The sequence below is a fragment of the Camelus dromedarius genome, chromosome 1 (assembly GCF_036321535.1).
Source record: "Camelus dromedarius isolate mCamDro1 chromosome 1, mCamDro1.pat, whole genome shotgun sequence".
NCBI lineage: Eukaryota > Metazoa > Chordata > Mammalia > Artiodactyla > Camelidae > Camelus > Camelus dromedarius.
The window spans coordinates 6,991,643-7,006,625 of record NC_087436.1 but is presented as its reverse complement, the minus strand read 5'-3'; the positions used below and the strand labels follow the sequence as shown (position 1 = coordinate 7,006,625).

The 14,983-nt window shown below is 40.0% G+C and overlaps 1 protein-coding gene across 7 annotated transcripts in view; it reads right to left on the bottom strand.

The window, feature by feature from the left end:
- The window catches only part of RAPGEF2 (Rap guanine nucleotide exchange factor 2), a 219,872-nt gene that overhangs the window by 107,729 nt on the left and 97,160 nt on the right, over nucleotides 1-14,983 (bottom strand). For all 7 annotated transcript variants that reach the window (XM_064486607.1, XM_064486656.1, XM_064486708.1 and 4 more), the window contains exon 5: nucleotides 1,773-1,848. In XM_064486607.1, the coding sequence (XP_064342677.1) occupies nucleotides 1,773-1,848 (76 nt within the window). The remainder of the gene's footprint in view (nucleotides 1-1,772; nucleotides 1,849-14,983) is intronic.

Below are 14,983 nucleotides of genomic sequence, written 5' to 3'. Positions count from 1 at the left end.
ACATTAGGAAAGCAACTGTCCTTTGTCTTCACTAAAGTGCAGAGACCCTGATGTAGTTAATCTGAGTGAAAACAGAAAGCAAAAAAACCCCAAATCCGAAATGACTCAAACGTGCCTACGAGTGGAATGACTATGGTGGATTACCTAAGGGTTTCCTCTTCCTACTTTCATTCTATGGATTCAGTTTCTTTTTTCATACATAGTGTTGTTTCAAAAAATAATTCCCTCATTTTCAACATTTAGAAAGTGATGAATGGACGACCAGAGAATAAAAGTTACATCAGGTTAACCCTCGTCCTGCTTACACGACGAAAACGAGCCTGCTCCCCAAGGAGGCACATCTAGACGCCACGACTGTCTGTTCGAGGACTTCTGAGGATCACAAACCCTTCAGAGAAACACGAACCAGCAGTAATGGAGACCAAAACCTCGAGGAACTATCTCCAATGCTTCTCAAGACCTGTTGCTGGAAAGTCCTACGTCTCTGCCTCCACCTTTCCCATCCTGAATCTCTACTCGCCGGCACGCCACTTTCTCTGTTAAGGGTAAAGTCTGTGAGGTTTTACCAGAAGTTTTCACGCGCTCTGATGAGGAAGTTCTCATTTCTGACGAATGCCTCTTCTCCATCATAGGGAAGAAACCTACGCTCCTCTGAAAATGAACTGCCAGTCATTCCCCAAATACTTCACCAAATGTGAAAGAAAATCCTCTGTCATCATCTATTTTCAGGTGTCATCCATTCACAAAATTTTCCTTCCCAGAGAGACACTGGACAGGGAGCACCAACTGAGGGTCTGTACGGGGCACTCCCTCCCATCTTCTTAGTTTCGTTGCCTTTTTTTTTTTTAAGGGGTAAATATTGCCCTATCTTAACATTGCTTTTATATGAAAAGAAGAATGTGACAGGATTTTTTTTAAAGCATCAATAAAAGTAATTATGTGGCTAACATCTCTTCTAACATTATGGTTTTCTACATACATCTTATCTCAATATACTTTTTAAATCACACAATTCAGGGCAGGAGTATAGCTCAGTGATAGAGTGCATGCTTAGCATGCACGAGGTCCTGGGTTCAATCCCCAGTACCTTTGTTAAATAAAAAAAAAAAAACAGTAATAAATAAATAAACCCAATTAACTCCCCCTAAAAAAAAAAAGAAACAAAACAAAAAAATTTGTAAAGCGGGGGAAGGTACAGCTCAGCGGTAGAGGGTGTGCTTAGCATGCATCAGGTCCTGGGTTCAATCCCCAGCACCTCCATTAAAAAATAAAAATAAAGTACTGTGAAAATAAATAAATTAATTACACAATTCTGTTAAAAAGAGAGTTAAGACTCTCAACAGAGTGCCTAATTAGCATAAAAGTCCCCCAGATTTCTTTCAATTAAAGGAAGTGAACGGGGTTCCTTACGCTAATTGTTGCCTGAGTACATATCACTGTGACTCATTTAAAGTATCTCACTCATTCCAATCAATATCTGGAGGGCTAAAATCCTGCAATTCCAAAATTATCCCCAAACTTCAATGCAATGGCATTATCAGAGATTGATTTATAAAGTTCAAGCACCAAACATTTAGGTACTTGCCCCCTTTAATTTTATCATTTAACTGAATCATATAAATAATTATAACAGTGTGATTATAAACACAAATCCAGAAAGTTACCAAATAAATATATCTAAAGTTATAAAATACACTATTATAAGTAGTTTGTGAAAATGCTTTTATTTCGTAACTTTCTTGAGGGGAAAGTCTCCAAAGAAGCTTTCTTACCACAATCATTTCAGAAGGTTCGAGAACAATGCATTCACAGCCACGCCTAAAGCTTCCTGCAGAACGCTTGCCGAAACTAGAAAGAAGAAAAAAGATGTAAGAAACATAAATTGGGATTTAAGTTAACACTTCAGAAATACAAAAATAAAAAACAAAATAACTACAAAAAACACACACTGAAGAAAGAGAAACTATCTCAAATCACTGTCCACACAGAATGACAGGAAACCATCCAAATTCTGAAATCTCATGAATATTTTTCTGGAAAATTCCAGTATAATGTTTTTGAATTCACAATCTAAGTCATGCAGAATCATTACGAATGTGTTTTGTGTTAGGCTGTTTCAGATCATTCCCAGGTAGATGAAGATTTAGGTTTAGTCTAACAGGGGTGGGAAATGAATCAACGGCAAACTAGAAAAATATCCAAAGAAAGTATAAAATGCATACGATTCTCTTCTACGACTTAACATGTTTATGTTAAACATTTCTTTCACCTAAAAATGTACCTATTTTTCTAAATTTTCAAATCAACTTATTCTAAATAAGTTTAAGGAAAAGGTATCCAAAGGCAGGGCATTTAGCTGCAAAGTGATGTAAGTGGACCTGCATTCTAAAAGCCCCTTTCCTCCTGAAAACTGCACTCGTGACCTGAGGCCCGGCACCGCCGCCCTGTCTGGGCAGGCCCCCACCCGCTGGGCAGGCTGACTCCCTCTGACGCGCTGTGTGCCAGCCAGAGCCATGGCGAGTCCTTAGCCGTCCTGGCTTGTTCTGCTAATGCCCGCCCCACCCCTGCCCATTCACTGCTCCAAAAACCCTCCCTTCCCTCCAGCCAACACTTTAGGAAGCATTTTCCATAACCTATCTTTGAGAAAAATATGAGGGAACACCTCTTCCGGGGAACTATTTTATTGAGGATGTTCCCCCAAGTCAGTTAGGCATCTGAGTGACTCCTATGGAAATTCCTGCTTCTCATAACTCTCTTTGTGCGTGGTGGTGCACAATGGTTCACATATTAGAACCCAACTTTGGTTACAAAAAAAGAAAAGAAAAGAAAAGAAAAAAATCAGTAAAATGAAGAAAACAGGAAAAGTCAACATTCTCACTGTGTCAATTTGGAACCTCCAGCAGACCCACCCGACAATGGTCTAAACTGTACTTGTTTGCAAAGTCATTAGGTTCAACCAGGCCCTCACTTAAGTCATTTCCTGCTCCATAATGCTATTTCTATGAAAATCAAAAGAACCATACTTAGCATATCTGAAAAATCCTTTAAAAAATATTTATATATACATTCATGCATACATATTTTCAAAGGATACATATTAAAGGGCTTTTTTAAAGTGGAAAAAAATTTGCCAAGAAAATATAATAATCCTATCTTCTTTGTCATGGTACTTCACATGCAATTAAAATGACCTAGGTTTTTAAATATTCTCTTGGTTTACAATTAAATACCATTAAAATACAGAAAATCTTCCACACACACAGAATTTGGCTTCCAGTTCTGGATACTGCCTAATTGTAATTTAATTTTTTACAATGAAGCTTATAATTTACTGAAACACTATAAACTAAGAAATAATCTCAGTGTGTTAGTAAAATATATAGCAGGTTTCATGTCATCATTGCCCATTTAATCCTGTTATAGGACTAGGTAAAAAATATATAGTGTATGTTTAAGATTTATTGCTAAATAATATAGCATTAAAATCTAAAGAAAATCATATGACTTTAAGTTTTTCCTATTTTACTAAATTACAGAGCCAAACAAGTTTTATAAACATAATAATCAAATGACTTCCTTTTTTTTTAATTTCATGTAGTAAAAACAAGTGTTTGGAGTGCATACAATGTTCATATAACACTTAATAAAAAGTACAAAGCTGCTAGAATTGAGTTGCTTACAAATTTAGCAACAAAAGTACTAACATCCATCCACATGAATAAACTATATGTATTTATTTATTTTATGTCTAATTTCTACACCAGTGACTCCCTACTTCAGAATTAAGGCTATAAATCTTACCAATTAGCCATTGGTTCAACTTTACAGCTAAGAAGATAGTCACATACTTAGTTGCACTAACACTATTCCTTTAAGGATGAAAAGTTTGCATCCCCTGAGACGTGCCACGAAAATATATCTGAGTCTTGTGTGTCATGAGCTGCACTGGCACCTGGTGAAACTCTCTTTGAAGCCACGAAAGACTCAAGTTCTCTGACCATCACACAGATGTGAAGCACAGGAGAAATAACAGACTCTCGTCAGACTGAGTCTTTGAACACACTGAGGGGAAAAGGCCAATGCCCACAGAACACACTCTAGCTAGAGAGAATAAATTATTTCATCTATCCAAAAAAGCTAGTTTCAAACATAACCAAGAATCCAGAAGGAAAGAGAGGCCTCAAAATAGCCAAAGCGCAGGTGAATGCATATGCTGGACCTGGTGACAAGGCCTCACAGGTCCAGCCCACAGATGACTTACTCTTAGCTTATAAACAGGGAGGTGCGGTGGGATAGCTCAGAGGTTAGAGCACATGCTTAGCATGCACGAGGTCATGGGTTCAATCCCCAATACCTCCACTTAAAAAAAAACAACAACAACAACAACAAAACCTTACAAACTAGGAGTTTATAAGGTAGGGATGGACGGAGAGTAATGGGAAATGTCAGCTAGAAATTCATCAAGTCCACAAAATATTTCTACTAACTGAGTCTTTGAAACGATAAATATATAAGCAGAAGTAAGTAAGCATCATTATTTTTATCAAGTTTTAAAAAAAACCCTTGACCAAGTTCTATATAAATAAACTGTTTTAAGAATAGAGTCCTGGAAAATAAGTATAGAAATAAAAAAGGAAACCAGACAGAGACATGCAGGAGATAAGATGCCCCGCAGATGATATTACGATCAACTCTTTTAACTATTTTAGATAATTTAGTAGCAAAACACAGAGAGGTATCTTCAGGTTTGCAAATGACAGAGATGTTTGGACAGTAAAGCACAAAACAAAGCCAGTAAGAATACAGTACAAGACATTTCATAAAGTTTTATGCACGTTCAAAAGAGCAGCAGAGGACCCAGTCTGCACAAGGAAGTACCCTATGTGAAAAGGGATCAAACGCACAGTGTGTAATATGATGGTGAACAACACAGGGTTCTCGTATTTTAGTTTAAAGTCAAATGAAAACCATAAGTCTTTATCAGCACAGCAAACAACAAATAACAAAGACACACCTCAAAACGATGGACACACTAGGAAGAAATGAGGAATGAAAACTACTATACACACCCTTACAGCAAACCACGTGAGTCTGTCATAAAGCACTGCCCTAGAAAAGTTTCTAGGGGGGAAAATACAGAACTCAAAAGTTTCCAACAAAAAATTTAAGGGAATCCAAAGGGTTTTCTGTAAGGCCAGAGCAGAAATAAAAAGAACACTTCAATCTTATTAATAGCAGCTGGATGTTGATAACGTTTAAATTCCTAAAGTCAGGATTTAAGAAAATTTCAAAATTATACAGATTAAATAAGAACTTGGGTAACTTAAAAAGTACACCTACAATCCTTGAGGGTTTTAAGAAAAGTCAGAAATAGAGACTGTTCCAAAGCCTTCTGACTCAATTCTCCTCCAAATGTTCCTTGATGCCACTGTCAGAAATGGACAATTAGTCCTATCAAGGCATTCTTTTTTGTAACTAAGTCTTATAAGGGACATCCCAAAGTGATCTATAGATTCAATGTCGTCCCTATCAAAATCCCCCTCAAAATATTTTTTGCAGAAATGGAGAAACCAATCTTCACCTTCATACAGAATTGCAAGGGACCCTAAGTAGCCAAAAGCAACACAGTTGGAGGACTCACACTTTTGATTTCAAAACTTACTACAAAGCTGCGGTCATCAAATCAGTGTGGTACTGGCTTAACGACAGACACTTACAGACCAATGAAATAAAACCGAAAGACCAGAAATAAACCCATATACCTATGGCTAACTGAATTTTGACAAAGGTGTTAAGCTCATTCAATGGGGGAAGAACACATACACTTTAACACATACACTGAGACAACTGTATCTGCAAATGAGAAAGAATGAAGTTAGACCCCTACTTCTCAGCACATAGAAAATGTAACTGGAAATGGATCACTGACTAAATAAAAAAGCCATAAACATTTAAAACTCTTAGGAAAAAACAAATAAACAAAATTTTAAAACCCAGATATAAATCTTCAGTACCTTGGATTTGACAATGGACTCTTAGCTAGGACACCGGAAGTGTAAACAGCAAAAGGAAAAACAAACTGAACGTCATCAAAATTAAAACCTTTGGTGCATCAAAGGACATTATTGAGAAACTGAAAAGACAGACCACAGAAGAGGAGAAAATCTTTGCAAAGCACATGTCTGAGAAGGGTTTAACATCCAGGATGCATAAAGAACGCCCACAAGTCAACAACAAAGAGACAATCCAATTAAAAAATAGGCAGAGGACTGTAACTTCTTCCTCCAAAGAAGATACACAAATGGCTAATAAGCACATGAAAAGCCATTCAGCATCCTTAGTTACAGAGAAGAGTTAAGTCAAAACCACAAGATACCACTTCACACCTGAGCCTAGATGTGAATGAGCTACGGGGGTGGGGGTGGGGGTGGTGCAAATAAAAAAAAGTAGCAAGTGTTTTAGAGGGTCTAGAGAACTTGGAATCCTCATATTTTGCTGTCGGGAACATACAAGGGTGCGGTCACTGTGGAAAACAGTTTGGCACTTCCTCAAGAAGTTAAATACAGAATATATGACCCAGCAATTGCACCCCTGGATAAATACCCCAAAGTACTGAAAACATGGACCCAACCAAATGGGTATTTGCACACCATGTTCACTGCGTCATTATCTGCAATAGCCAAAGGGTGGAAACAACAGCGTCCATCAACAGATGGAGAAGCAAAATGTGAGATATACGTACAATGGAATACGATTCAGCTACAAAAAGGACTGAATTTCTGATATGCGCTATAACGTGGCTAAGCCTTGAGTGCTTTATGCAAAATGCAGCAGCCAGGTACAAAGTGAGAAATACTGTAAGAGGCCACTTAAACGAAACATCTGGAACAGGGAAATTTACAGAAAGGAGACCTGGGGTTACCAGGGGTTAGAGGAATGCCTAACGGTTACAAAGTTTGTTTGGGGCCATGGAACTTAAGTTTTGGAAATAGGTAGTGGTGATGGCTGTACAAGTGTGGTTGTAATTAACGCCACTACACTTTAAATGGTTAAAAAGTCATATTTTATGTTGTATAATAAATTAAAATATATATATTTATGTTATTTATACACACACACACACCCCTCCTACAGACACACATATGCATCTCCACAATTTTTCTTAAAGGTACTATAAACGACTTTTCAAGAGAATTTTTGTTAGTTTCAGTGGCTCTGAGTTTTTTGGCAAAATTCAAGACTCGAATCAGAAAAGCAGTAACTCTACTTTGACCAAACAACAACCAGCCTTAGGGACAAAGAAGAGTTGAGTTTGATGACTGAACTGTACCACTGGTTAACCTGGAACCAATCTCTTTCTACAGTAATTTAGCAATGAAGTGATAGCGCCTGCGGGTCAAAGAACTAGAAGACAGGCAGGAGTGGTCAACAAATGCTGAAGAAATATTATAAACCAGTTTTGAAGAGTCAGTTATACCGACATTTTCCTTTCACCCGGCATTATCCCATTTTTAGTTTATCCCTGGCTGTAAGATAGAGGGTCTCCCACTGTGTCTCCACATATTCATGGGGAGGGAGAGACAGACAGAGACAGACACACACACGCGCAACTCTGCTCCCCACTCCTCTTCCAGATAACTTGCCGGACGCACACGACAGAACCAGGGTAAGCTGTGCGATCAACCCAGAGCTCATAAGGAACTCACGAAATAGAAAATGCTTTCAAATCGCTTGTATTCTACAGAAGGTGAGTGCACAGAGGCCGTGATAACAGGCAGGATCGTGAGCCCTGTGACGTTCATAAACAGAAGGTCACATTTGCTCTCTAAATGCAACTCAGAAACAAAATGGACTTCTTGAACATCAGCATTGAGGAAAAAAACAGGAAATCGTACAGTACAGGGTCTCTCGGCCTTCCTTCCTTCAGTCTCACACCTGAAAGTCTGCCACAGTCCAATGCGCTCCACCAAAGGTCCTCAGCCATCTCTAGCGGGTGACCGTAGCACGTCTGACGCACGCCGTCCGACTGCCCCGGAGAACTGTCCCTCCGGTTCAGTCTGAGTCTCCGAAGGGAACAAGCCGAGCCGCCCTCCCTGATGGGGCGGGCGGGATGCCCACGACCACAGGTGGACGCCACAACGCGGGGCCGGCCCTGGGGCGCAGCACTGACCCCGCCCCTTCTCTCGCCTCCCTCAGCAGCCGTCTCCACACTCGGCCACACACGCGCTCCGGTCCCCGGTGAGCTCGACGCGCAAGGACGGACCTCCGGACCCGCTCGGGGACGTCCCCACGGAGCATCCCACACCCCCGCGGGGCGCGAGCCGGCGACGGGCGGCCCCGGGCTGCGCTGACAGGTGGGTTCTCACTCACTGGCCCGCGGAGTGAAAAAGACACCATCAGCTTTTGTCATTCACAAGGCAATTCCAATTCAGCAGAATTACAAATGGACATCAGAAGCTCGAGGGCTACCCTGGAACTGGCGCAGATTTGAATGTCAAATCTATAAAAACCGAGCCTCTGCAGGCAGCTGCTGTCAGAACGTCAACTACCAGAACATCTGCTTCTTTGAAACGGCACTCACGACACTACATACCAAGATAAACAAAGATATTTTTAAAATTTAAACTCCTTCATTTTTAAAGGGACATAGATGATTTTTTAACTTTTGGATTTAAATGTTTTAAAAAGTAACTCCGTCTTCTGATACTTTTGGTCATTCTAGGTACACACACATTTGTGTCTAAGACACAAATATTAACACATATATAACAACTATGTTTCAAAACAAAGATACAGCTAACAATTATCAATGAGACTTGGTCTGAATATTTAAAAACCTGTTAGCCCTTTCTATACTTGACGCCAGCCTTTCACAAAAGGCCATAAAGTTAGAAAGAGATAGGGAGAAATGGAGAATATGGTATTTGTTTTTTAAAAATGCTGATAAGTCTTCTGACACTACACAGTGTGAACATTTAATTGCTATAGTCCATTTAAATCCTTCTAAATTGTTCTGAAAAGGCACAGTGGATAGCTTGGCTTCCAACTATTAACGCCATGTAATTTCAGAATGTCCTTATAATCTCTCATGAAACAAACAAAGGTGACAACTAAAAGTGATGCAGGCTCACTTTGGGTCAATCTATTTAAAAACAAAAAAGAGCTAACCTCACAGCCAATGGTAGATGAAAAGGCCACCTGCAGCTAACAAGCAGATTTATTCCTAAATAAATTTATTCCCTCGGGAAAACTAATGTAGGAATGGCTGCTCCGAAAACTAGCAATCCTGACTTTCATTCCCGTCAAAGTAGGTTTTTGTACAGAACAAGTCAGAAATTGAGAATTACAAAATTGTTCCTAAAACTGAAATAAAGTTCCCTATTTTTAGTGGCGCAAAACAGAATGGCTTGACAGTACCAAAAACATGCACACAAAAAATTACTAACGGTAGTCTTCTACATTAATGTAAAATAGAGAAAGACTTTAGTAGCCTGATAAACTTTCTTTCAAGTTCAAGGCTCACCACAAGCAAGCACCAACATCTGCAAACGTGAAGTCTTACCTAGTTTCCACAAGCGCCCACAGGCTGTGACTCACCGGGCAGGGCGCTGCAGGCGCTCCCTGAGATGAGCCCCCCCTGCCCTGCGTGTCTGTGGCCACATTTTCCCACCCAAGCTGAGTCAAGAGCACTTCCTACCGGTGTGAGTTTCCAGGAAAGGCCGTCGCCGAGCACAGAGGCCTCCTCTCCCAGTGTCCCTAACCTTGCCCTTTGTCCGGGCCTCCACATTCTTGGTGGACGTCAGAACTGCCCAGCGGAATGCAATGCCTCAGTGTTGGAATGTAAACTTTTTCATGTCAGCCTTTACCCAGCAGTCAGACTGATTATACTGGCGGGCAATCCCAGCTTACAAAATGATTAACATTTTAATACCCCAAGACACCAGTGTTTCATATCTTTATTTGGAGGAAATGATCAGCAGTTACTGAAAGGTGCTCTCCTCCCTAAAAAAAATCTAAGTAAATGACTGGGCTGATGCTCCTAAGCCAAGACCAGTGGATTTGTTTAGGACTTATAAAAAATATCCACCCGACACTGTCTCTAGACAGCAGAACAGAGGTTAACACAAAGGAAAAACACTTGGAACAAGTCACTGCTGGTGTCCTCAATCCCATGGTCAAAAATCAGTAGAATACATAGGAATAAATTTTAAGGGAAGAGGAAAGTGGTTTGAAAGACACCATAAAAATGCATTTCATTTTTTTTTTTTTTTTACTATTTTGTCCTCACTCATTAGTTTAACAAACAAAAAGGAACAGCTACTTAAAAAAACATAAGTGGTGGGAGGGAGGGTGTAGCTCAGTGGTAGAGAGTGTGCTCAGCATGCATGAGATCCTGGGTTCAATCCCCAGTACCTCCACTAAAAGTAATAAATAAATAACCCTAATTACCTCCCCCTCGAAAATAAAAATGAACAACTAATTAAATAATTATTAAAAATCCATATACACATCAAGTAGTCATATAAGCTGTGTGTGTGTGTGTGAATTACAAGCCATCCCTGAGCACAGCCTGGAGTAGACTCAGTTTGAAGTAACCATGTGGGACAACTAACCACGTGGCCTGTTTCACCAGCATCACCCTGCACAGATGAACTGAGTCTGTTCCTCCAAACAGCAAGTCTCAGCACTTAACCTCTGCTCCCAAACACAGAGTGCAGGCAAGAAATGACAGGCGAACATCTCTGAGCTGTGTCCCCCTACTTCATTCCTCAGTAGCCTGCTATCTGTTTGACTACAGAGAAGCCCTAAACGTTGGGTATTTCTGCCCTTAACATTTCAATTCCTTTAAAAAAGAATCTAACCTGCACTGTCCTCAGTCTCTCTGCAGCACCAGGTCCAGCCTTGGCCCTGCCCTCTCCCCAGGAACCCCCCTCCCCAGGACCCCCTCTTCCCTAGGACCGCCCCCTCCTCAGGAACCCCCCCTCCCCAGGGGTGCCCCCTCCCCAGGACCCTACTCCTGGTGTGGAGGCCAAATTCCTCCCGCCTCCTGATTTCCTAATTCGAAGGCCCTCCTCCGTGTGGCCATATTTCCGCATACCAGCCCAGTGACCTCAGCAGCGGCCTGACAGCAGCCCTTGATCGATCCCTGGGAACTCATCACCCACTCTCCCTCCTAAGTCAAGGGCAGGAGGGAAATCGGCAGTGTCGGCTCCCCTCCCAGTCTCCGAGGTCAAATGCTCAGATGTGCCCAGCCACGCAGTTTCGTTAGTAAAACATGCCTGAGCTGAACCCCACACGGCTCTCCAGCACAGGGATGCCCAACTGTATACCTGGCTTGAAGGATGATTGTGGGAAAGACTAGCATAGATTTAAATCGAAAAAACGTGGGAAAAGTTGAAAGAGGCGACTTTGGCTCTTATTTTCCCGCCAAGAGAAATAAGGCGCTCTTACCTCGGCTATGTGGGGTGAAGAGGGCAAGCAGGTTTTCTCTCTTGCCACACACAACCTAACCAGCGAAGAACAGCCGTGTGATGATGACTACACTTTGGTGGTGTCTGTCCTCGTGACCAACGGCTGAGAACAGCTCAGCTGAATTGATCTGCCACTAGCAGTCCACTCGGTGGCACAAACGGGTCTCTGCTGAGCACAGGGCTTTGGGCACAGAGGGCAGCTGACCGGCCGGTCTAAAAGTCATGGTCCATAGCAGCTCTCCCCTTCAGCATTTAGACACATGCTTTCTCCACGACACCTTGCTTAAATGTTCCTCATTTCACTGGGCAAAGCCCACCATGCATGAGTTGAAGAGACAAGGAAAGCCTGGCTCTAATGTCTGATTTTTTTAATGACCTGATTTTTATAAAGTTCATTAGAGGTAAAATAAACCATCACGTTAAACAATCGAACAGATCCACATAACTTGTTAATGAGAAAAATTGTACATAGTTTCAAATGAATGGGTCGGATTGGCCTTTAACCAGCAAAACCTGAACCGATCTCAAGAAATACTGAAACATCTCAAATAATGGCAACCAAGTATGTGATATTCCTTAAAGGCTTATACAAATGGCACCGAAACCCCACCACGAGCCTCCCCCAAATCCGGCATACACCACAGAAGCCAAAATAGCATGCACATTTTTGGAAGACAGGACCTAAACAGTAATTCAGGCTACTTATATAATACCGCATCCATAAAATTCTTGAACTTAAAAGAGCGTATTTCCAAGAAAGGAAAAGTATAAACGCACATAGATATGTAATCTCTTACAACGATATCAAGCAATAACATGTCACTTTATTTAATTCATCTGAATGAAATGTGGACATTTCTCACAAGCCATATTTGTTTCCTCTTGTTTTATAAATAACTGGTTCCTTCCAAGTTTACCAACAAGTTTCCCTGGCAATACTGTCAAACCTGTTTCAGCTCTGCCCTTACAGACTGAGGTAGCTCAAAACCCACTATGTATCATCAAAAAATACTATACTTAGGAATATATTTCGTGAAGGCTGTGCATGACCTGTAAACTAAAAGCTACAAAGGGGGACTTAAGCCTACAAAGGCTGATAATAATGGACCTAAACGAATTATGAAATATACCACATTCACAGTTTGCAAGGCTCCATATTGTTAAGACAGTAAACCTTCCCAAATTGATCTATACACTCACTGCAAACCCAATCAAACCTAACAAGATTTGACACTGATAAGCTGATTTGAAAATTTATATGGAAAGGCAAGGGCATAGAAGAGCTAAAATGATCTGGATAAAGAACAAAATTTATACTGCATGATTTCAAAAGTTACTGGAACGCTACACAAATGAAGACAATGTGGTATTGGTGTAAGAATTGATATGTAGATCAACAAAACAAAGGATGGAGTCCAGAAATAGATCTGAAAAAATACAGTCTATTCTTTTTTTTTTTTCACGGAAGTATAGTTGACTTACAATGTTGTGTTAGTTTCCAGTGTACAGCATAGTGATTCAGTTATACATACATATATATATATATATTCTTCTTTATATTCTTTTTCATTATAGGTTATTACAAGATATTGAATATTGCTCCCTGTGCTGTACAGTAGGTCCTCGTTTTTCTGCTTTATATATAGTAGTTAGTATCTGCTAATCCCAAATTCCTAATTTATCCACCCCCCTATCCTTTCCCCTTTGGTAACCATAAGTGTGTTTTCTGTCTGTGAGTCTGTGTCTGTTTTGTAGATAGGTTCATTTGTGTCCTTTTTTTTGCTTCCACATGATATCATATGGTGCTTGTCTTTCTCTTTCTGGCTTACTTCTCTTAGAATGACGATCTCCAGGTCCATCCATGTTGCTGCATATGGCATTATCTCATTCACTTTTATGGCTGAGTAGTATTCCATTGTAGAAATATACCATGACTTTTTTAACCAGTCATCTGACAATGGACATTTAGGTTGCTTCCATGTCTTAGCTATTGTATTTATTGTTCATGGACTTTTGAATGATGGCCATTCTGACTGGTGTGAGGTGATACCTCATTGTAGTTTTGATTTGCATTTCTCTGATAATTAGCAATAGTAAGCATCTTTTCATGTGCCTATTGGCCACCATATGTCTTCAGTGGAGAATTGCTTGTTTAGGTCTTCTGCCCATTTTTGGATTGGGTTTTTTGTTGTTGTTGTTGTTGTTATTAAGTTGTATGAGCTGTTTGTGTATTGTAGAAATTAAGCCCTTGTTAGTTGCATCATTTGTAAATATTTTCTCCCATTCTGTAGGTTATCTTTTTGTTTGTTTATGGTTTCCTTTGCTATGCAAATGCTTTTAAGTTCAATTTGGTCCCATTTGTTTATTTTTGCTCTTATTTCTATTGCCTGGGTAGACTGCCCTAGGAGAACATTGCTAAGGTTAATGTCAGAGAATGTTTTGCCTATGTTTTCTTCTAAGAGGTTTACTGTGCCTTGTCTTATGTTTAAGTCTCTAAGCCATTTTGAGTTTATTTCTGTGTATGGTGTGAGGGAGTGTTCTAGCTTCACTGATTTACATGCAGCTGTCCGGTCTTCCCAACACCACTTGCTGAAGAGATTGTCTTTTCTCCACTGCATATTCTTGCCTCTTTTGTTGAAGATTAATTGACCATAAGTCTGTAGGTTTATTTCTGGGCTCTATTCTGCTCCATTGATCCGTAAGTCTGTTTTTGTACCAATACCACGCTGTGTTGATTACTGCAGCTCTGTGGTATTGTCTGAAGTCTGGGAGGGTTATTCCTCCAGCTTCATCCTTTTTCTTCAATATTGCTTTAGTAGTTCTGGGTCTTCTGTGATTCCATAAAATTTTAGGATTATTTGTCTTAATTCTGTAAAAAATGTCCTGGGTAATTTGGTAGAGATCACATTAAATCTGTAGATTGCTTTGGGTAGTATGGCCATTTTAACAATATTAATTCTTCCAACATGGGATATCCTTCCATTTCTTTAAATCATCTTTAATTACCTTTAACAGTGGTTTACAGTTCTCAGTGTTTAAGTCTTTCACCACCTTGGTCAGGTTTATTCTTAAGGTTTTTGTTTTTTGTTTTTTGGTGTGATTTTAAAAGGGATTTTTTAAATTCACCTTTTCTGCTGTTTCATTGTTAATGTGAAGAAATCCAACACATTTCTGTGTGTTAATCTTGTATCCTGCTGCCTTGCTGAATCTGTTTATCAGCTCTAGTAGTTTTTGTGCGGTGGGCTATTGACTTTTCACAAATATGCCAAGGCAATTTAGTGGGTAAAAAATATTCTTCTCAATAAATGGTTCTGGAACCACCAAGTACCTGTATGGAAAAACATAAGCCAAACCTGAACCCTTACCTTACACCATACACAAAAATCAAATCAAAATGGATCTCAGGCCCAAATGGAAAAGCTAAAACTATTAAATTTCTAGAAGAAAAACATGAGGAAACCTTTATACCATCAAGTTAAGAAAAAACTTCTTAAATAGGACACCAAAAGTAC